General features: G+C 39.0%; 1 protein-coding gene across 1 annotated transcript; it reads left to right on the top strand.

Annotated features, from left to right (window-relative positions):
• Positions 1-10937: 10937 nt before the first annotated feature.
• On the top strand, positions 10938-22706 carry TRHR (thyrotropin releasing hormone receptor; the record flags this gene model as incomplete). Its single annotated transcript, XM_079533390.1, has 2 exons — positions 10938-11753; positions 22299-22706. Exons 1-2 carry the CDS (start codon positions 10959-10961, stop codon positions 22704-22706), a joined length of 1203 nt encoding a protein of 400 aa, XP_079389516.1. The 5' UTR covers positions 10938-10958.
• Positions 22707-23120: the final 414 nt, after the last annotated feature.

The following is a 23120-nucleotide window of genomic DNA, read 5'->3' as shown; positions in this document are numbered from 1 at the left end:
AAATTCTTAGAGTATGAATGAATGCCATCACAATCAATAAGACAAAACCAAAGTCTCCTTTTGGACTCACAGTTATTTCTATTGCCTCTGGGGATCTGTGAAGACACGATGAGAAGAAAAATCTGTCACACAAATACACGTGCAGAAATATCAGATTTAGGGGAAGGAAATGTGGAATTCCAGCAGAGTAAGGTCTGGATCTGAGCCCTAATGCTCACAGATGTGAAGATCATTGGTATGGAAGTAGTATATTGCACCTGGGAGGCTGTGAGCAGAGCAAGCATAAAGCATACTGATGCCAGTTTATGGTAATGTACACAGAAATGCAAGTCCAAATGCCCATGTCAGACGAACAAGTCAGACAAACGTTGTGCTTTACTGTCCAACAGGATGAATTGTAGTATAAATGTTGGTTTGTTTTTTTTCCATCAACTACCAGGACCCAGTCTCTCAAAAGACTATAAATAGCGACGCTTGGCATTTCAAGTAGTTTCTCACACTGTTTTATTGCAGAGGTAGAAAAGGTGGGCTAAAACATAAAAAAAAAGAGCTGTCTTGTTTTTTTTTTCCATCCTTTTCTGCAAAGCAAAACTTACCAGTGACCAGCAGTGTTTCTCTCCTAATCTAAGTTTAATGATGCCTTGATTTGTCTGTCTTCTTGCTCGAAACTCTAACATTTTATCCACACTCTTGCAAGTGCTGCAGCACCTTCCTACCTGCACTACATCTCTGTCAGGGTAGCATAAACAATAATGCAAGCCATATCATAGTCATCTTCAAGAAAACAGCTCTTGTACCCATCCTTTTGGTTACAGACACACTTCTTAAAAGGTCCTATCAACCTTGAATATGCAGCTCACAGCTTTCAGCACTGCCTGGCTTCAGAAGTGGCCTTGGCCACAAGAGAAGATGTTAAAACCACATGAATGGGCAAAATGTATCAGATATTTTTAATTGAGATTTGTTGAAGGAGTGTGTTCATTAAGATCTGGCTTTCGTTTAACACTGAAAACACCCAGCCAAGTCTTCACGAGGCAGATTTTTGGGGCTGTTTCTCAGAAGCAACGAGGGTACATTTGTCCAAATAGTGCCTTGTGCCTCCTGTTTGAAAGGAATGCCAAATTGAGAGCCAACTCAATTGAACTGGAATTGGCAGAGAATTTGGTCCCAGAAGCCCAACCTTGACTTATGGTGTGTCATATAATCACATATTTCAGGAGTGTTGCAGAAGCCTAGGTACTGACCAAAAGTTCATCCAGCATGGAAAATGTCAACTATGACCGAGGCAAGAAGCAACTGTTAAAACAAAATGAAAAACAAAATCCATCTGAAGAACAAACAGAGCAGTGCAAATAATCATCCTCTCTCCCTCACGTCAGCAAGGGCAAAGCTGAGGTATGGCTGCTGTTCAGTGAGTCACATATGGCTTGGCCCCATAAGCAGTGCTGAAGAAAGGCGACATCAGTCATGTTTCTAAGAAAACAAAGGAAAGCATGCTTCTTCTGTGGTATGTTTTGTTGTTTTTGTTATTTCTCAGTATCTGTCCTTAGAATGAGGAAGGTGAGAAAGCTCTTGGTACAGCTATTAGTCTATCCAGCACATCCTGTGTTTTGTTTCAGATGAGGACCAAGTTTGTGTGGGTGTCTGCTCTGCTTGTTTTCTGTTTCATTAGCCATTGATGGAAAGAAAGAATGAATCTGACTTGTTTGCAGCTCACTTCTGAATTTGAAGCCTGCAGCACAGTGCTGTTGCGACTAAAAGGTCCAACCTCATCCAGACTTGTTATTGATCTTGGTGGAACAGGATCTGGATCTTCTCCCATGCCTACTCTAAGGAAGCATGCTGAGAGCTGACAGCCAGGTACAGATGGATCTGCAGGAAAGAAAGCCTTCTCCATGACCACACATAATGGGGCTGCACAGGATAAGAAGGATGACAGGGTCTCCAGCACTGGGTGCAGAGGCCTTGCTGGCTTGCTCTGCACAGTGCTGACCAAACTCTCTCTCATTCCACTGTTTCCCCCACTGCCTGACCTCCTCCTCCAGTGCTGCTCTCAAGACCCCAACTCCATACACGTTAGCTTTTATTTTTAAAAAAACACATATATATCGACTTTTCTGGCTGTCTTAACTATCCTAGCTCTCCAAAAAAAAAAAAAAGTCCATCAAACGTAATGTTTTCTTCCCAGCTGCTTGTTCCCTGCAACTTTCCCTTTCACATTTCTTTGGCAGCTATTTGTCAGAGGAATTTCAGAGACTTCAGCTGCAAGCAAGGATTGTTTCCCTGAACAGCCAGCAGCCATGTTGCCTCCTAGAGCCGTGCTCTGCCCAGCACACAGCTGATGCCACCCACACTCATACCAGTATCCACCAGCCCTTTGGGGGATACTGCTGTTCAGTCTATGTGTATGTAGTCAGTATTTATTTCAAATTACTGCATCCATTGCCACTGATACTCATGTCTTCTCTCACTGTTTCTTTTCTCCTTCCTTGTTTTATTCCACTCTTATTTCTCTTATTGCCCTCAGGAACTCTGTTGACTCTCATAGACTATACAAGCAAAGTAAGAAGCTGCAGTATAAAAGCATCCCTTCTGAGCTACATCCCAGATTTTGGAGCTGGTCTTGCTGATTACTCATCCTTTGTAAAGCCATTTATTCTCACATGTTACTAGAAAGTCATAGAAAAGGCTGTGTATATCCACTTGTAACCTGGTCCATCCTGCAAGGATGAGGTACAGTCAGAGAGGAAGAGGTTACAGCTGTGTTACAGCTCTGTTGGTGTTCGTTGGTTTTAGCCTGTGATGTTAACATATTTTCTTCTGATACCAATTCCTCATTAACACACAGCAACCAACTCTGGCAGTTCATCTTGAAGACAAAAGCAAACGATTACAAGAGGCAAATGATGAGCAGCACCAGCATACTCTCAAATCTACATACCATATAAAATGAGTGGAACCACTCCTAATGACTTTAGAGTTGCTTATTCATTTCAGTGACTGAGCTCTGGGTCGTACAGTCCTACTTTGATTTGTATCCAATTTTAAATATGTTTTATGCTTTTTATTTATCTTCTCTGCTGACAGACTAATCAGAAGGCACGTCTGAGCCACCACTGTCCTGCTGTGCTACTGATCACTTTTAAGAAAAGGTAGAGCACTATTATCAGTGAAGTCTCTGCAGGGGTGATCCCGTGCTGAAGTTAACTCAGTGGGTATTTTTTCCTGCTGTTTTCACTGTCTTTAGATTTCCAGTGATATGGACGACAACCCCACGTGCCTGCTACAACTTTGACCTTGCCATGTCAGTGTGGGCAATCTGACAGATATCGTCCTTCTCCTCTCTGTCCCATTGTGCTGTGAGCAGCTGTAACAGAGAAGTCAAGTCTTTGACTTGACATCTACAGCTATGAGCTCATCTGTGTCAGCGTAGCCTGTGATCCTTTGTAGCTTACTGTGACTGTGAAAAATATCCACAAAATTTACAAGGAAGGGCAAGGGGGAAAGCTAACAGGAAGGCTGTGTTGTATCATACACAGTTGCACACAGGTTTGTGGAGGAAGGACAAGAAGCCAAGCAGAATGATGGAGCTATGCATACTATAAAATTGTCTTTCTACCATGCCATCCGTTGCTGAAAATGTGTTTTTACAATCATGTGAGACAACACTTCAACTCTTAATTAAAATCCTTTTCCATAATAATTCATGCAAGTATATCTCCTAATGCACTTGAAAAAATGCGATCTCATATATGTCTTAATGGGGATATCTATAATGATTAAGGGATATTAATATAGCTGTAGTGTTATGTGGTGCATTAAAGCAATTTACAGATGTTAGCTACCTCCTCACTGCTCATTCACAATACAATTATAATTAAGTAGAGAGCAAATTTATCATTTTTTTAAACCTCAGTAACCTAAGCAATAAAAGAATAAAGGGAAAATCAGCTTTATCTCACAGGATTACAACTTGAGCAGTATTTATCTGATTCAGACCTATTCGCTTATCTCCAATTAAAAACGTAAAAGATTTGTTCCTCTGTTTGTTATCACTGTGCTTTTTTCAAATGAGCTATTTCACATGCATGTCACTGCATTGTCCTTAGGATTGCATGTCTCAGTGTAATTATCAAACCCGCACTTATGGAATCAAGCGCGAAGTTCTCTGAGCAGCAGAAATAAAGCAATTGGTTATTTGCATGAATGCATTTCTGACTACGTTTTCTAGCATCTCACAAAGCACAAATTCTAATCAAAGTTTCTCTCTTGTGTTAAGGCCCGTATAATGTCTTTCTCCCACATTGGTTTTCTGATATTCTTTACAAAACACTAGATGAATCCTCTACCTCAAGTTTTTGTCCTTTATGTACTCATTTGTCTTACTATTTGACAGCCTTAAATATATGAAACTGCTGACCTTTCTGTTAAGTGTAATGAAAGTTCATTAAAGATTCTAAGAGTTCTTTAGATTAAACTAACAGATGAAGAAGCACAAGATTCACTCCTTTCTCATACCAGAGTGAAAATAAATTCAATAAATTAAATAAATAATAAATTAAATTTAATGACAAAACTGAAGCAGAGACACGGTAGAATTAGTATTTATCCACCTGATCTATATATAATATATAATTAGAGCAAATTGACTTATCCTTTTCCCTTCAGCAGGTGCCATAATGACTTGAAACATTTAACTTCTTGGGTACAGCAATGATTAGCTTGCAGCTAAACCTTGATTTCTGACTCAGTCCTTCCACACATACCACATCACTTACATCCCTGTGTCACTTATGTATCTGCTAGATGCCCAAAAAGCAGGTAGGACAGAGGCCCAAGAAATTATTTTGAAATAAATCATTCCAGATAACATATGGAGACAGAACTATATAGTGGGGCAAATCCTTTGAGCTTCCCTCCAAACAACAAGTTCAGTGTGATGCCTGGAATGCCACAAAAATGCTCTGCTAGCAGAGAGAGATACAGATAAATATAGGGATACTTAATTATTGGTTGTTTCTTACAATCCTTTTTCTGATATGCTAACACAAATCTTCCTGTTCTAGTCTCTCTCTCTACTTGCTATGTTTTTCTTTAAAAATTCAGATTTGCAGATTCTCATTTTTCTTCATTAATGTTCTCTCTGTCACAGTCTTATCACTGACTTTTTCCTGCAGTTAGGTTGGTGAGGGTTTTTCTTCCATAACTCTTTGTGCTGAAAGCACAAAATTAAGAAGAATTCCTTAACATTTTTTTTCAGTTTGCTTCCAAAATGACAAGTATTTATTTTATTTTTACATTTATACTCTTCTTGAAATATGTACATTACAATTTAAAACCCCGCTGTAGTTATTCCCTGATGCTTTGCATGAATGGGGACAAGAACTATCAGTTTTCTTGCTCTGGATCCTGATCCTTGAGTGCCTCATATGCACAAGAGGCAAAGTGGAACTTAATTTTACAAACAGACAATGCATTACTTAAAATGATCATTATGATAAATCTGCTTGGGTTTTAGGAAGATAATCCAGCAACACCTGACTTGACTGATTCCTGAAGATATTACCACAATAAGAACAACAGCTGCTTACCCATGTAACAACGTGCTCTATGTTCTGTTAAGTTCACAGTTAATTGATGGCTGATAATCTCATCTCAGTTTTTAATAGAAGAAATGAGACCTCAAAGAGCATGAAATTGCACACTTCTAGAGTGCTTTGTCTAGCATATTTGGCATGTGTATATTTTAGACATTGTAAGTCATGTCTTGTTCGTAGTGTGGGTCCAATTATCTTCCAATTAATCCAATTAATCCAATTCAACAAATTACTTCAGACAGAAATTGTCATCTCCACATAATGATGCTTGTCTTGAAAGCTGTGTAAAGCATTTGTTGACATGCAGCATGAGATGGAACTTTCATACTTTCTTCATACCTCAATACAGTAGGAAGTAGAATGGTCAGCTGTACATGAAAAACTTGGAATTGCATTTTGCTTGCAGAAACATCCTTTCATTTTGTAGGTCAGTATTGTTTTGAAGTGCTCAAGTCAACCAAATGCTAATGCCAAATGGGCAAGGCTCATTTTATAGTGTCAAAATCCTTTTTATCAATATTCAGTATGCTGACCTTCACAGCTAATAGCTCTTTTAAGCCTATCTAGAAAAATTTGACTGTATTAGTGAAATTCTCAGCATCCTTTTTAATCTAAAATAGCATTAAATGATTGCTGATGCTTCCACAATTCATTTCTATAAAAACCACAGGTGAATGCATTTGTAGAAATTTTATAGTCATCTTTAATATTTTTTTCTAATGAAAAATTATGCTTTACACAGTGCTCAATATATTAAAGATATTAAAAATGTGATGTTTTACAGGTATAATCCTTTATGTAATTGATTTGCTGGGGAGAGGTATTCTTTTTTTCCTTCTCACTGTCATAAAATGGCAGTTTTTTTTTATTTCCAGTGCACTTGTCACAATATCATTGAGATAACTGTTTTTGAAGAAAAGAAACTCCTGTTTGTTTCTCACTTTATGAAATGGAGAAATAGAGGGGTTCAGACCTTCTGACAGCTCTAATGAACATAGCATTATTAAAATCAACTTGTGGATGATCTCAGTACCATCTTTAAATTCGCTCCTAGAGTACAGTGATTACAATTCAAATAAGTATCGTAGGAATTTTACACTGTTTTGGAGACTCCTTTCTTAGTAATAATTATTTTAATGACTATACTGTGATAGGAGGTTGGGCTGGAAAAGGAAGGATAACCAACTGATCTACAAAAAAATCAATTATCCTTGATTATAACCTTTATTTGCAATTTGCATTCAACCTCACTGCTCACAGATTATTGTAGGAAAGTCTGAAAAACATTAATTCATTAAAGTAATGGCAATTTTGTAACCATACCACAACTCCTTCTTCTGCTGCTCTTCGACTGCCGTGCTTCACATCTATGCCTGTGCCACTGAAATCCAGATGCCCATTTCACCATGCAGTGGTAGAGCAGAGCTCAAGCAGAGGCTCTGTGCTCCTTGTAAGGCCTGTCCAATCTTCCCTGTGTTGGATGCATTCCAGCTCCCTAGGAAAGGCACTGAATTCATTTCCCTAGGAAAATTTCCCTAGGAAAGGCAGAATTCAGGCCTTTCTCCTTCCTATGAAAAGTAGGGCACAAATGTTGTGATGGGATTTGTCACCAAATGCAGAGTACCTTTATCCTTTATGTTTTATTTATTGGAGTACAGAGAAGTTCTGTCTTCACTTGAGGACCTTCCATATCCCATTGAAAATGTAAGTGTCAGGATCACATTTTTCTTCCTTAGGAGTGCATAAGAGAGGAAGAAAGTGAAGAAAGACATACAAGGTTTACAGTGATGGAATCAGAGGGCAGCAGGGCCAGAACAGACCTCATGTAGATATCCAGCCCTTTCTAGGACTCCCAGGACAAATCAGCTATATCTATTACAGATGGCTCTTTATTGACCTTCAGTTCTGAAGATTCTTGCTTCTGCAGACAGTCTATTCCAGAGTTCACTTGCCAGCTTTTCTACACTGAATTTGAGTACTTACTTTCTCCCTTTTGACATGAAGCATTTTGTGTTTATCCCTTTGAGCTGTACCCTCTCTTTCTTCAGATCACTTTTTTGTAAAGACTTTGCCTTAGATGATAGTCTCTCGAATGGTAAAGTCCCAGTCAATGCAGGACTGATTCAGAAAATCAAAAAGCTTCATTAAAGCAGGCTTCCTTGCCCCTTCAGTAGTCTGAACTCTCTGCATTTATTCTGGTAAAATTCCCTCTGCTTCATCATTCTCTAGTAACAGTTTCTCTCCACTCAAATTGATAGATACTAGTGAAGAAAAGAATAGACCTCTTTAACACCCTTCAGTCCTCTTTGCCCCATGATCTCAGATCTGTCTCAGCAGATCACTGTACCCAGTGACCTTGTTGCCAGGCAATAGTTAAACAGTATTTCCAATGTGAGCCAATCGATTGCTTACAACCATTTTTCTTATTCTTTGTGACAAGTGTTTTTTCAGAACAATTAGGTTAAAAGTTCTTGATGTAACAGCCAAGACCAGTCCATTACAAAGATTAAAAGTAAACAAAGGAGATATGCAAAAATCAGCATTGATATGGGATCTGCACTTTTACGTAGATATGCAGATTAAAATCCCCCAAATCAAATAGAATTTGTGAGATGCATTTAGGAATCCTCAAGTCATCACAAGTCCTAAAACACTTGGACACCTCTGGAAAACACATCCAGGATTTTAGCAGTGCTTTAGTAGGGGTGTTCTTTGGTGAAAGTCTTTAAAAACAAGTTAGAAAGGATTACTGCCCATGGGTAATGAGATTTCTCTTGAAGAAGATGTGCTTGATTCCCTCAAATTTTCACTCATAACAGATTTTTGCAGATGCAGATTTGTCCCACAAGCCAAATTATGCCATAGACTCACTGTATTAGCACAAAAGTACAGCTGTGTGGTGAAGCAGATGTAGGTGAATAAATTCTTAACCACCTAAGTTAAGTTATTTAAATATCCTACCATGTCAAGTGTAAATCCAAAGCCCATTTAGAGCCAATCATACCAGTAGCTACTAACCAATTTTAAAAAGCCAGCTTTTGGATGACACTGGAGGTCCATCATGGATGCTGTCTTTCTTTAAAACTGCAGACCTGGAGGTATTTGCACATCAGGGAGCGCTTGACACTTCCTCAGAAGTGTGTATGTAGTAAACAATACACATTATTTAAGAAATTTTATGAATTCTGAGTCCAGACAGGTGATAGGGTATGAGATTGCCATTTTTGCTTGCCATTTTTTAGAACAGAAAAGGCCATTTGGGGAAGTGATCTGAGTTAGGGAAACAGAATTAAGAATAATTTACAGCTGTTGGGACAAAGTGTTTATAGTGATTCACTGTTCCATCTCAGTTTGTGCCTAATGTTATGAAACAGTTTGTTACGGCTTTGTTGTGCCCCAAGTGAGCAGACACATTGTAATTGAGACGAATTGGGGAAAAAATTGTACAAGAATGTTGTTAGCTAAGCAGTGTTCAGCACAGGGTGTATCAATGTAATGCATACCCCCCTCCCTCCCACACAAGTAGTTGTACCAACAGAAAATTATTAGCAAGAGTCAGAACATTTCAAGAGTTTGTTTTTCTGTCTGTTGTTTGGACTTGTTAGCAGCATATGTGCTCATTTGTACATGTAATATCAACTGATGCCTGGACCAACAGGTATGTGTATAAAATGGAGCAGCAGACATGCTATAAAAGTTTCACAGCAATCTCTGCTCCATCTGCTCTCACAGTTTCTCTGGCACAGCTGCTGGGCTTGCATATATTAATGCTGAATTGTTTTGAAACTAGCCAGTGTATTTTGAAGGCTGCAATATTGCACCTACCAACACAGCTGCTGGCAAAATTCACACAGCATTAAGTAGGAGAAAAAGGCAATCTTTTACTGATTTCCAGATTCAGTATGTGATCTCTGACTGATGATTATGTTAAGAAGATAATTTGAATGTAGCAGGCAATGCACATCACACAATATTTGTGCCAAGTCCATGACACTGGATGCTTTAATTACACAGAACAAATATTTACTGTCTTGAAATTCTTTCTGAAATGACTTCAGATTTTACAGGAACATTATAGCTTTGGGAAGTACCACAGGGAAAGCAAAGGGAAGTGCTCCATAAATGGTGTTGACTAACGCTATCAGAATCTTCTGAACACTTCTTGTAGATATATTCTCTATTGCATGATAATCGAGATCTATTTTCCATGTCTTATAGTCATACAGCAACAACTTCCATCTCAGATACAGACCAGTAGCAGAAATGCTGAAGGCTAACAAGCAATAAATAATACCTTTCTTCACATCTTAAAGCAAAAACAATTGCCCTAAATGGAAAGAAGGAAAGAAAAAAAGAGAAGGGAAGGGAAGGGAAGGGAAGGGAAGGGAAGGGAAGGGAAGGGAAGGGAAGGGAAGGGAAGGGAAGGGAAGGGAAGGGAAGGGAAGGGAAGGGAAGGGAAGGGAAGGGAAGGGAAGGGAAGGGAAGGGAAGGGAAGGGAAGGGAAGGGAAGGGAAGGGAAGGGAAGGGAAGGGAAGGGAAGGGAAGGGAAGGGAAGGGAAGGGAAGGGAAGGGAAGGGAAGGGAAGGGAAGGGAAGGGAAGGGAAGGGACCAGTTTTTCTTGCTGCTTACTAAAACTGAGATATATTTCTTTATGACAGCTCTGTAGGGATGCTTACAGTTTCCTGCAAAGCAGGGGGAAATGTAAAACACCAGCACTTCCACAAGGACAGAGGGAAAACCAGAGTTTTAGAAATCAGTGTATTTTTATTGTCAGTCAGTTTCCCCTTTGATTCCAGGGTAGATCAACGTGATCGATCAGTGAGCCATCTGAGAGCAGAGGGAAAGCAGCGGGAAGCAGCAAACCTGTGGAGCTTTACAAATCTCTCTCCCTTTACTTCCCGCTGCTGTCTCCACCCTCAGCTCGTTGTGGCTCCTCCTGGAAAGCGGAGATGCTGAAGGCGGCCAGGGCTGAATTCGCTCAGTCCCGTGCAGGGCTGCAGCCAGCTGGCAGTGCAGCAGGGCTGCCTGCTTTCCCTGCCTCCTCCCCCACTACCGAGTGGAAATCTCCACGTGCTGTGTCCTGACGAATACCTCACACCAGTTATGAAAAAAGTTTTTTAGCCTGTGTACATGGAGTCTTGGAAGGATTAGCCTATCTGGTAATCGAATTTGCAAAGACTGAAAGTCCGAGTGCTTTCAGGTGAGTGGAGAACAGAACAGGAATGGGACTGTGACTATATGGAGAATGTGCTCTGGGGCTGTGGCTCATCCATGCTCTGCTCCACTCTTCCTTTTGCAGGGACCATGGAGAACATGTGCTGAGACCAAGCGCCAGGCAGGAGCAGCAGCAGGCTGGTGAAGATGGAGAATGGCACAGGCGACGAGCAGAACCACACTGGGCTGCTGCTGTCAAGCCAGGAGATCATTACAGCTGAATACCAAGTGGTTACCATCCTCTTGGTCCTCCTCATCTGTGGACTGGGCATCGTGGGCAACATCATGGTGGTCTTGGTGGTCCTCAGAACCAAACACATGAGAACTCCCACTAACTGCTACCTGGTGAGTCTGGCTGTGGCAGATCTCATGGTGCTTGTGGCTGCAGGACTACCCAATATCACTGAAAGTCTGTACAAATCCTGGGTGTATGGCTACGTGGGGTGCCTCTGCATCACTTATCTCCAATACTTAGGGATCAATGCTTCTTCTTTTTCCATCACTGCTTTCACCATCGAGAGATATATAGCTATCTGCCACCCAATCAAAGCTCAATTCCTATGCACATTTTCAAGAGCTAAAAAGATCATTATTTTTGTCTGGTCTTTCACCTCCATATACTGTATGCTCTGGTTTTTCCTGCTAGATCTCAATACAGCAGTCTACAAAGACACTACTGTTGTGTCTTGTGGCTACAAGGTGTCCAGGAGCTATTACTCTCCTATCTACATGATGGACTTTGGAATATTTTATGTTTTACCAATGGTATTGGCAACTGTCCTCTATGGACTGATTGCTAGAATACTGTTCCTGAATCCCATCCCTTCGGACCCTAAGGAAAACTCTAAGACGTGGAAGAATGATGTGGCTCACCAAAACAAGACTGTGAATTCCAAGATGACTAACAAGAGTTTCAATAGCACTATTGCTTCTAGAAGACAGGTAGGAACAGCAGTTTGCAGTGGCTTTTTGAAATCTAAATACTTGTTTGAGAGATCACTGGTCTAAATACATGGAAGGGGGTAGAATATATTATCTCTTTTGATATGTTTTCAAGCAGAAATTCATAGATACATGTATACATATATATAAATATGTATTCTTTCTTGCCTATTTCTTATCACCTACTTCTAGGACTAGAAAATAAATAGTAATCTTTCTACTGTAACAAAAAGCAGTTAGGAAGTGTCAGTAAAGAATGATATGCTTTAAATGACAGTTTCTTTATATTGCAGCCTATTAGTAATCCAATCAAATGCACAAAGCTATTTTTGAGCTCTAAGGAAAATAAACTAGCCTGGGAGTTTAGGAGACTTGTTGTTTAGTCCCCGCTAAGGCACTGTGTCACTCTGCAAATATAGTCAAGTTCTTATTTTTCCTTATTTTCTTTGATGTCCCCATGAGCAGTCTACATAAGCACATCTGTATATAAAAATGCCTGGTAAATGATATTCTGTCTCTCAGAAAATATTTTCTTTTGTACTGGTGGCTCAGAAGTGAGGCATAGGTCTAACCAGCTTCTTTATATATTATTATGCATGCATGTATGAATTTAGTTAGTGGAATGATTTATGGCTATTTGCAATGAATTTCACTACCTCCCACTCACAGCTGTCAGCACAGTTAGTCCAGTCCTGACAAATTCTGGTGTACCACTTGATGGATTGGCTTTCAGGATCAGGCTTCAGCTGCATCCAGCAGTGTGGATGAGCATGGAGGTGCGTGGCTCCACACTGAATGCCTGGTTCATGCCTGTCAGCACCCGCTGCTGGGATCTGGAGCAGAGGGCTGCTCTGCCAGGTGGGATGCTTCTGGCCCTCTACTCTGTGCAGTCCTGCTGGAAGCAAGGCTGAGCTGCACACCCCTTCAAACAAGCTGAATGCACCCTCAGGTCATAAGCTGAACTTCATGTTGTTTTTATGCTATGAAGATTGCTGCTGTTCATTGAGAGGAGTGGTACTCCTTGGTACGGACATAGACCTGAAAAGTTAACTGAGCTGCCTCCTAGAGCACCAAGAGCTTACAAAGCACGAGAGCTGTGCCTTGGAATGCACACTGAAACATGTAGGCTAGGTTATATTTAATTATATCTCCAATTATAGTTAATATTCAGCCCAGAAGTCTTTAAGTTTACTATACTTTGTCCATGAATTAGTAGAAGATAATTTACTTTCAAGTTCTCAATATCACCTCAGCACGCACACTTGGTAACTTGTGCTAAGCATCACTTGAAAAACAGACAGGTCTTTTGAACTGAGTATTGCAGAGAATTGATGCTAAATTATAATGAAAACAGAAATTTGGGATTACAGCATGATGTGCTTTTGGTTTTATAAAGGCAGCAGAGATTTTCTAAAATCCCAAGCAACCTGTTGGATGAGACTAACTGTTTTATGAGTAAAGTTAGCATTTTCTCTGTAGTGCAATGCAGGAAGCAAAGCAAGGGCAGTGTGGTTTTTTTTTTAGTTAACATTTGCACAAATGCATTTAGTGCTTTAAAATGGAAAAAGGAATTTCAAATTCAGATAATCTAAAATCTCAAAATCTAAAATCTTCATGTGATGTCCAGGATATGATCTTCAGAGAAAATGACTGACAGTGAGGTGCACAGTTCTATCCCTGCTGTAGCTCTTATATTTATCCAGGTACATTCTGACAAATGAAATCAGCTGTTGTTCCTGTGACGGGTTGGCTCCGGACTGAAGCAAACTTCCACCCAGCTGCACCCTCACTTCCTCTGCAAGGATCAGGGGACAAAATGGAAAGAACAGGAGCAAGAAGCCGCATGGGTTGAGATACACAGACACCTAGGGCACTTCCATTCCATTCCTACAATTGATCATCTTAATTAACCAATTATGAACTCATATTTATATGACAGTGAGACTGCAGGTTACTTTGGTTTCCTCAGCCTTCATGCAGGCTTAAGCCAAGGCTTTTCAGAGCCTTTTTTGATGATTAATCCAAAATGTCAGTATGTGAATCAAAGCACCCGCTTAGTATGACTTGGATTGCCTGACTGATATGGATTTAGCTTGACCCAGACTATTAAGTCATACTATTTAATTTTTTCTACCCACTATGTCATCTATGTTTTGAAAGTGTTCCTTTGTTGAAGCGTCCAAAACTTGCTAATTACCTGCATAAATGCAGGCTCTATCCTCTACTTCATCACACAGCAGCTACATTTCACCTGAAGAGAAGCAGCTGAAGCTGTTTCTGACTCACAACAGAAATAGATTCCATCATCGTGTTGTTTTTAGGCATTTTTTACCTATATTAGTGTGTTACTGTAAAGCATATGCTATCAACTTTGTATTTCTATGTCAGCTTCCAAGAATTAGTGTTAAGTTTCAATATATCCACAATACTTTTTTTTACTGTGAGTCATATGGCTGTGTAATTTCAATTGTATTCCTCAAAAATAATATGTCAGTTAGGTTACTGGTAAGAAATGTAACCCAGAGTTAGAAGCTTTTTAAAATGTGAAGAGTAACTTAGGCACTGCTTTTTATGTTGGAGTCCATTTCTAATTTGTGTTTTCCATCGGGCTTTCTGTTTCCCAGAAGAAATAGAAGCCAGTTCATTCTATCTCTTCTTTGTCAGAAGCTAAATACTTCTTCTAGAAAGCAATGAATCCTTTATTATGACTGCAGAGCCTTTGATCAGATAGTATAAGTCAGTAGGTAACTCCAGACTGTCTCTTGAGGGAAGATCTCCCAGAAGAAGGCCAACATTGATAAGTTCAGTTTTCAGAGAGGAAAGGCTCATGGCTACATAGCATTAACCAGTATTAAGCTTGTTTCAATACAGAGTATACTGCAGGTAAACTCTCAAGCATGTGCTTAGTTTGCTAGTTAAAGAAGCATCCTAAACTCCTATTAGATCTGATAGAGCTTTTGATGATTGTTCTAAGTGGAGTTTCACCTGTTCACTGCAAAGGAAATAACCTTGCTAGGCTGAAGATCATAGAGAGTTGAAAATATGACTTCTATGTGAAATTTTTTGAAGGCCTACAGAGGGTTTCGATCATAAACAGTGACAAATTGTTCTCTGCAACAGAAGATTAAGAGAAAATGAAAAGGCAACTAACAGTAAAGTGAGACCTCTTTGGCCACCTCTTTGATAAACTTTATAGGATATAGTTTTTGCTGAGAAATTTGCAAAATCTGAACCAGAGAAAACAGAATGAAATAGTTTTTCTGTACATATTTTCCCAAGTTAAACAAGAGGGACAATGATGAAGCACATTTTGCAGCACTCTTCAGTTAAACTGAGTTCAAAGTAGCTGAAACTTTGAAGCTTAATAGAGGAATGATAAATATGATTAGAGTATGATTTCTTGACAAAGGGTATCTCTTAAGGCAAGGCTGTTCAAAGTCCCATTTATTTCACTGAGAGCTGAAGAAAGAACTTCAGTGCAAATTCAATGCTAAGATATATTTAACAACTGTATGATCATTTGGATAGATGATCACAAGTCCTAAGAAGTGAAGTAATTAAAAAATTACTCACCAGAAAATACAGACTGTGAATTTGGGTTTTCCAATTAAACACTTAATTTGAACATTTGAGGAAGCCTCGTCCTCCTGAAGAACTTGTAAACTGTATTTATTGCTGTAGGACTAAGGTAAAAACTGCATTTATGCACACAAAAAGATTGAAGATGTATATTTCAAGTCATTTTGTAAGCGAGCGGCAGTATGACATCCCAATTCTTTTCATCAGTGCTTTGTCACTGATTTCAACACAGCCAATATTTTAGTGGCATTATTCTTTAAGATGTTTCACAGTCTCTAACAGCATGCCACAGCTGATAGAGAGAGGCACTTCTCAAGAGCCCAGAGAAAAAAATGTGTTTGAGATTTCATAGATTCATAGAATCATATGATAATTTTTTTCACTACAACAGACAACAAATCTGTCTAAGAAGGAAGCATTCCTACTTTTGCTTCCTGCTAGGCATGTATTTCATAAGAGATTTCTACAGGATTCTCTTAGCCTTTGATAAATCCATTATATGTGTGATTTTACTCAATCTTTTTCACTTACTGCAGTATTCAGGTATTTTTAATTAGTTAGTTAATTCTTACAATAAGCAACCAATCAAGATGTAGGTCAAAACACCCTCCTTTTAGTCACATGATACATTTAATATCATGTTCAACATTTCCTAGTCTGTGTGTTTTGCTCCATAAATGTATTTAGAGTAGTACCATTATCGATGCTGTGAGAGGCTAAAGACCTTTGGCTTGTTACCCCATTATAAAGCCAGTGGATTTTAGTTTCTTAATTGCAATTACAGAGGCAACTGCAATAATTAAATCTTTGATTTTTCAGGCTTTAGTCTATGAATCTATATCTTTGTTAGTCCAAAACAGCCTGCTATTGGTACTTACAAACCATCCATACTGTTAAATCTTCCAGAAAACTCATTCCCAGACTGTATCCTAGTCAAGATGAACAGCAATTGAGGAACCTTATTAACTGCAATTACTGGCACTTATAGCACATGAATAGCAATGTATATGTGCCTAAACTCAGCTTGGGAAAAAAAACACCTGCCTGTACCATTGGTCTTTACTGAAAATTCTAGGCAAGAAAGATTCAGTAAAGTCAGTTCATCGCCCCATCATGAAGTTCATTTTCAACTTATATTTATATTCATACGCATATTACAACTTAGATTTACACATCTGAAATTTAAGGTAATAATTCAGTCTTTAAATAATTTTAAGGTAATAATTCAGTCTTTAAATACAGCCTTCTTTTTCCTTTGCACCAACATATAAAGAAGCCCTACTTACTTAATTTACTCCAAAGGGCAGGTGAAACAAATATATTTGCATTATAACATGCACACACAACATGGAATCCAGGTGATGTAGGAAACTGAATGCTTACAGCAAACTTAACAACTGAAAGCACCTTTCCCAAGGTGAATATTTGAGGGTATTCTTAAGTCCACCTTCTGGAAATACATCAAAATATCAGCAAGACTGAAAGTTTACCTGTAAATGCTGGATGCAGATTACAGCAGACAGATGAGTGACTGAGAGACATTTTACTTGCAAGTAGGGTTAAAAATACAGTTCTAATTAATTATGAGTGCTACAGAAGAGCAAAAAAAAAAAAAAAAAAAAGGCCAATCCATTTTTTCAGTTTATTAGTTTAAAAACAATTACGCTGCACATAGTTGTCCATATCAAAATAGACACTTATTTTTCTTTATTTTTTCACCACCAGTTCCAATTCCAGTAACATTAAGTGTCCTTTGCTTGCAGAAATAGAATCATAGAATCATACAATCATACAATTGCTCAGGTTGGAAAAGACATTAAAGATTGAGTCCAACCACAGCCTAACCACACTCTAACAACCTCTAACAACCCTCTGCTAAGTCATGTTCCTGAGCACCACATCCAAATGGTTTTTGAACGCATCCCGGAATGGTGACTCAACCACCTCCATGGAGAGCCTATTTCAGCGCTTAACAACCCTTTATGTAAAGAATTTTTCCTGATATCCAGACTCCCCTGACACAACTTGAGGCCATTTCCCTGTGTTCTGTTACCTGTCACCAGTGAGAAGAGACCAACCCCGCTCTCGCTGTAAGCACCTTTCAGATACTGAAAGAGAGAAATAAGGTCTCCCCTCTTCCCCAGGAAGCCTCCTCTTCCCCAGACTGAAAATGGTAATGGTTGTTACTTGAACATTGGAAAGTTTAGCAACTTATTTTATGTTTCTGTATGGGACAATGAAGTCAGAATGTGGCAGTAAAAGCTGAAGGTCAACTCCAGTTTCATTGATACTGTCCATTTTAGGCATTCCATTCTCAAGGTGTTTATTAAAAAGATCAGAAGAAAAGAAACATTTTCATGTTACAAACAGAAAATGAGTTATTCAAAGTACATCAGAGCAAATTTCTTAAGTAAGTAGAGGTTCACTAACAAGTAACACCAGCCAACAAATCTATACATGCATCTTTACTTCATAGTTTTTGTTGTTTTTTTTCTTTTTTTCACTACTAGCTCAGGGATGAGGATGTGTCAACATTTCTAAACTGTTAGTGTCTTCTTTGTCTGTGCATAACATAAATGTTGAATTGTTTACTTGCAAGTAGATTTCATAATTTCCCCAAAGGAATTCCTAGATATGAAGGGAACTGTGAAAAAGTGACGTAGCTTTACATAGTGAACATGTTTATTTACACTTGGAATGGAACGTTATGCATATCTCTCAGTTAGCTGTTGAGTCCAATCAAATTATCTAAGGGCCCTCTAGGATTGTTTAAAAAAGCAGGTTACCCTCCAGTGAGACTCTTCTCTATGACGATGCAGTACGTGAACAACTGCCCTCTATAAAAACTTCTCTATTCACTCATAGCAGAGCAAGCATGAATTCCAACTAGCAATGGAAAATGCAGTTCTGTATAGCTCGTATGAAATCCTCAATCACATCACTTAGTGCCATTTGCAGTATTATATTAATACCATACATCAATTTATTTATTTAATCCTCTTCCTCATTGTACAATTTTCAATATTTTGGGCAATAGCATGTACACTCTCTGCTTTGCAATGAACACCAGCAAGCATGAAAAAAATGATATCGAACACAACCAAGCACAGCAAAAGGAGATACTATTACATGCTTGTAAAACACCAGTGAGTCTATGGCACAGTAACTGAGCAAGTATGACATTGACTTTTACTTGTAAGTGAAAGAGAGACTAACGATCAAAGGAGAAACAAGCAACTACTAATACTGTGGTAATGAAAATGTCTTGTAAAATCACTTCCTTAGAATTATGAGGGTTTGGAGCAAAAAAGGAAACGTAAGAAACCAATTCAGAATTAAAATACTGAGAATCTGCTCAGAAAACAAAAACAAACAAACAAACAAAAAAACCCCACCCACATTTAAAATGTTTTTCACAGCATCAGAAACAAAAATATAGGACATGAAGAGGGATTGCATGCAGCCAGAAGCATGTTCAGTCTCAAGCACTTTACATTCAAAGTACACTTGAAATTTGAATTACAATGGATTTTCTCAAACACTTCTAGTCATGTTTTCAATTTATTTAACTAAGAATAATTTGTACTCTGAACATAGAAGAGGCTGTGCATACCCACAAGAAAAGAGCAATCAGTGTGCTTGCCTCCATCTGAGTAATTAGTGGACATACCAGTACCCTCTAGAGTGTTCCTATGGCCATGCTTCTGTTTTCAGAGAGCTTTCATGCATGGTTAGATAGAATAGGTACTAAAACGAAGGTCCTTAAAAGTTTGTCCCCTTGATGTTTATGTCCCACTTCACTGATACAAAATAATTAGCCCCTCCAAAAATAATCACAGAACCGTAGAATCATTGACTGGCTTAGGTTGGAAGGGACCTTATAGATCATCTAGTTCCAACCCCTGTGCTGTGCACAGGGTTGACAATAATAATGTTCACTTAAATTTCATATGAAGTGATTTCAAAATGGTTGTGACAGCTATGTACAATGGGCCAAACTTTCCCCCATTCCTGCATATACCCATCCATCCTGGTGGAGATTTTTGATGTGGAGAAGAAAGCAGCTTTGACTTAAGTCATGTGTAAATACCGGGCTCATCTGTAATGACAAAAATGGGGGAAAAAGTAAAGCCCACAATAGCAGCAGCTTTAGCTCAGAAGCCCTGAGAGTGCAGAGGGGTGACAAGACCTCCTGTCACAATGGGGACAAACTAATCAGTCCAAAGCAGAGGAGCTGCTATCATCTGCACAGTAGTTACGGTCTGAAGTGAATGGACAAGAAAACTCTCTGCCTCCAAGAAGGACATGCTGCAGCCACTTTAGAATTGTGGCAAATTCTTGTTGGCTTGCATCAGCTGAAGGAATAAGATGTTCCTACTTCTTGCATTTGCTGTAGAATCCATGGCAGAGAATGGGTTAGGGTGGTCTAGCATGGGAACTAGCTCCCCAGGACAGTGGGATTTCAAGAAGTGTTTGGACAGCACTTTCAGATGTAGGGTTTGAATTGTGGGTGGTCCTGTTTTGGGCCAGGAGTTGAATTTGATGATCCTTCTGTGTCTCTTCCAACTCAGAACATTCTGTGATTCATTCAAATCTGCAAACTGAATTGATCTCAGCTCAGAGTATTTTCTGCTGTCTCCATGATATATTTTATCTGGTGCTAAGAGCCTGTCCTAATATTTTGTAAAATCACAGCCTCGATAAGCTGAACATGACAACAGTATAAGCTAGTGATGTTAGATACAATAAAAAATGCACATTATAGGCACGAGTTCACATAAATTTAGCCAACAGTTTGTGCAGTACGTATGTGTATGTCTTTGTGGCATATAGAACTTGACTTGAGGGATAATAGCCATTTTTTCATTGCTGTGCCACATCAATTATGTGACTTAAAACATCATGAATTAATGTATTTCCATTTTCTAACAGTAAGGATGATGATTTACTTCTAATACAACCTAGGATTCACAGTGACAGCTACATCATTGAAAGTGATTTTCTGTTCCTTAAAGACATAATCAGAAGAAACTTAAATTGTCACTGATCAGGAGCTATGATTACGAATTCCCCTCCTGAGCTTCTGGTAGCAAAGTACTCCAATGCCGATGTGGACTATTACCTACTCTCCCTCTGAATGCCTGAGCAATTGCAGCACATCTGTTAGTTAGCTCCATTGTTAATCTGAGCCCTACAAAGGCATAATGTTTTCCTTTAAATGTGGATTATTTTCCATATAAATGATTATTCTCAGTTGAATGGACTTCTGCAGTTTAGAACTGCATACTGGGGCCTAACAGGAGGGATGAAAGGAAGGAGAGATAAGGAATCCCCAGTCTTTGTGAGCCAGAGCAGGCCAGCACTGAATCACAGTGCTCCTTGCAGTCTGCAGGGCTTCTTTCAGATTTGACTCAGAGATAAGAAAAAAAAAATAACTTTTTAGCTACTCGAGATATTCATAGTTTGGTTTGCTCTGTTACAGTGACGATTTGTGCACAGCAGTCAAGAAAGGTGGTCTAGAAGTTGCAAGGAGATGTATCAGTCAAGTGAGAAAATAGGGAGATAATATTCCTCAGTCTGGTTTTTGGCTCCTACTGAACAGAACTGTAAAGAAATAAAAAGTGGGGGAGAAGGGCCGAGGATTATAGTATCAAACTATAGCCTTTGTATTAGTGCATTTCAAGAGATCATACATCTGATCAAAAAACAAACGGTACGCTCTAACTTCAAAGCACCGCCATATGAGTAATTTTAGTGGAATTATCTGTCTTAGAGGCATCAGCTGAAACTCATCTCTTATTAATCTACATCTATCAGATCTGCAAGCAGTGAATTATAACCCATACAGCCAGATAATGTTTCCTGTGGCAACAGTAGCTGCTGCTTCATTATGTATATCCTCACAAACCCAGATTAGAAGGAATAAAGTATAATATGACTGAAGCAAAGGTAAAAAGTCATTCTTTAAAATGACTGTCAAAAAATTCTGTCAATAGGCAGCAACTGCTTTATGTCAAGAAGAAAGGCAAATAGTAAAGGAAAACACAAAATACAAAAGTAGCAGGTATAGCTCACCAGAATCTGTCCGCTGCTTTTCAGTTCATGCACACACAGTTAAGGAAGTCATCCCCTGATGTATATGACAGCACCCCACTGTATTATCTCCTGGTATTTCCCATGTAGTCACATTTCACTGTATTTTCTACCTTGTTTTAATACTTTTCAAGCTTTCTTTAGTGTAGAGACTAGAGTTTAAAATATGCAATATATGTTATAATATATTAGGACTTCAATTACTGTATGTACATATAGTATATATTTACAATGAAAGTAAATTATAATTTAAGAGAACAGCCCTCTTACAGGTTTGGTGTTTTTTTTTTTTTTATAACTTTTCAATTATTTCTTGTTCATTTCAGATACCCTGGGTATTCTCAAGGGCTGTTTTTTTGCTTTACACAACAGATGAAAGCTCTTTTAATAATCAAGTCTTACGATAATCCCTTATATTCCTCTGCTTGTAGATGACAACTGACATTTCAGAATAAAAAACAAATAATGAAGATCTAATTAAATATTAGGATTTTAGGGTTAAGAATGAATCTAGTTCCTTTAAAAAATACTTTTGGCTTTTGAAACCCCACAAGGTACTTCTTAAAGCAGATCATGAAAATAGGCTTCAACTTGAATTAGTTTACAGATTGTGTAGTCCAAAGGAGATCTTCCAGCTTGAGGAGCTGCAAAATCTACAGTTATTTAACAAAAACTGGGAGGAATTTGAAACCAAGTGCTGTTTCTGTTTGTTTTTCTTACTACAGTAAAACTTTCTGAATCAAACACAGTTCTGAAATTCACAGCTGAAAAACCTGTCAGTAGTTTTGCTTTGGCCCTAGAGATTTGGGAAGATATCTGTTCCTTCCAAGCTGTATTAATCTGCTCATCTTGTGTCTGTCTGTGTTCCCCCAGGTTACCAAGATGTTGGCTGTGGTGGTAGTCCTCTTTGCGTTTCTGTGGATGCCTTATCGAACACTGGTGGTTGTCAATTCCTTTCTCTCCAGTCCCTTCCAAGAAAACTGGTTCCTGCTGTTTTGCAGAATCTGTATTTATTTAAATAGTGCCATCAATCCTGTAATTTATAATCTCATGTCTCAGAAATTCAGAGCAGCCTTCAGGAAACTCTGCAACTGCCATCTGAAACGGGACAAGAAACCTGCCAATTACAGTGTGGTTCTAAATTATAACGTAATCAAAGAGTCTGATCACTTCAGCAGTGAACTAGAAGATATTACTGTCACCAATACCTATCTGTCCTCTGCAAAAACATCCATTGGTGACACATGTTTGTCATCTGAGGTAACAGTTAATGCCTTTTAGTATTTGGTGTGTATTCCTCATAAAAAAGCATGCTGATGTGCACTGGGTGGTACTGGGATAGCTTTCAGGTGGGGCACAGCGGTGAGGGGCAGGGAAAGGCTGGTGGGGATGACTGGCATGCCACCAAACAGGACAGTGTCATTACTTCATCTGACCGGATCTGGAAACTGATGGTCTCAAAGTTCCTTGTGCTGGGCATGCTGTGACCAGAACATGGTGCATACTGAACAGTGAGGAGAAATACATAGGCTAAGCCTTACTCCCTGACAAGCAGAGGGCAGTGGTGCAGTGGGATATTTTCTTGTGCGTCACCTTTTGGCTCCAGCTCAGTTAACTAACCTTAACTAACCTGGTGGCACCATGCAGATGGCACAAGGAAAAGACACAGACTTCCCTCACAGCAGCACTCCACTC

The sequence above is a fragment of the Tetrao urogallus genome (genome assembly GCF_951394365.1).
Source record: "Tetrao urogallus genome assembly, chromosome: 3".
NCBI classification, from domain to species: domain Eukaryota; kingdom Metazoa; phylum Chordata; class Aves; order Galliformes; family Phasianidae; genus Tetrao; species Tetrao urogallus.
This window is presented reverse-complemented; position numbering and strand designations above follow the sequence as displayed.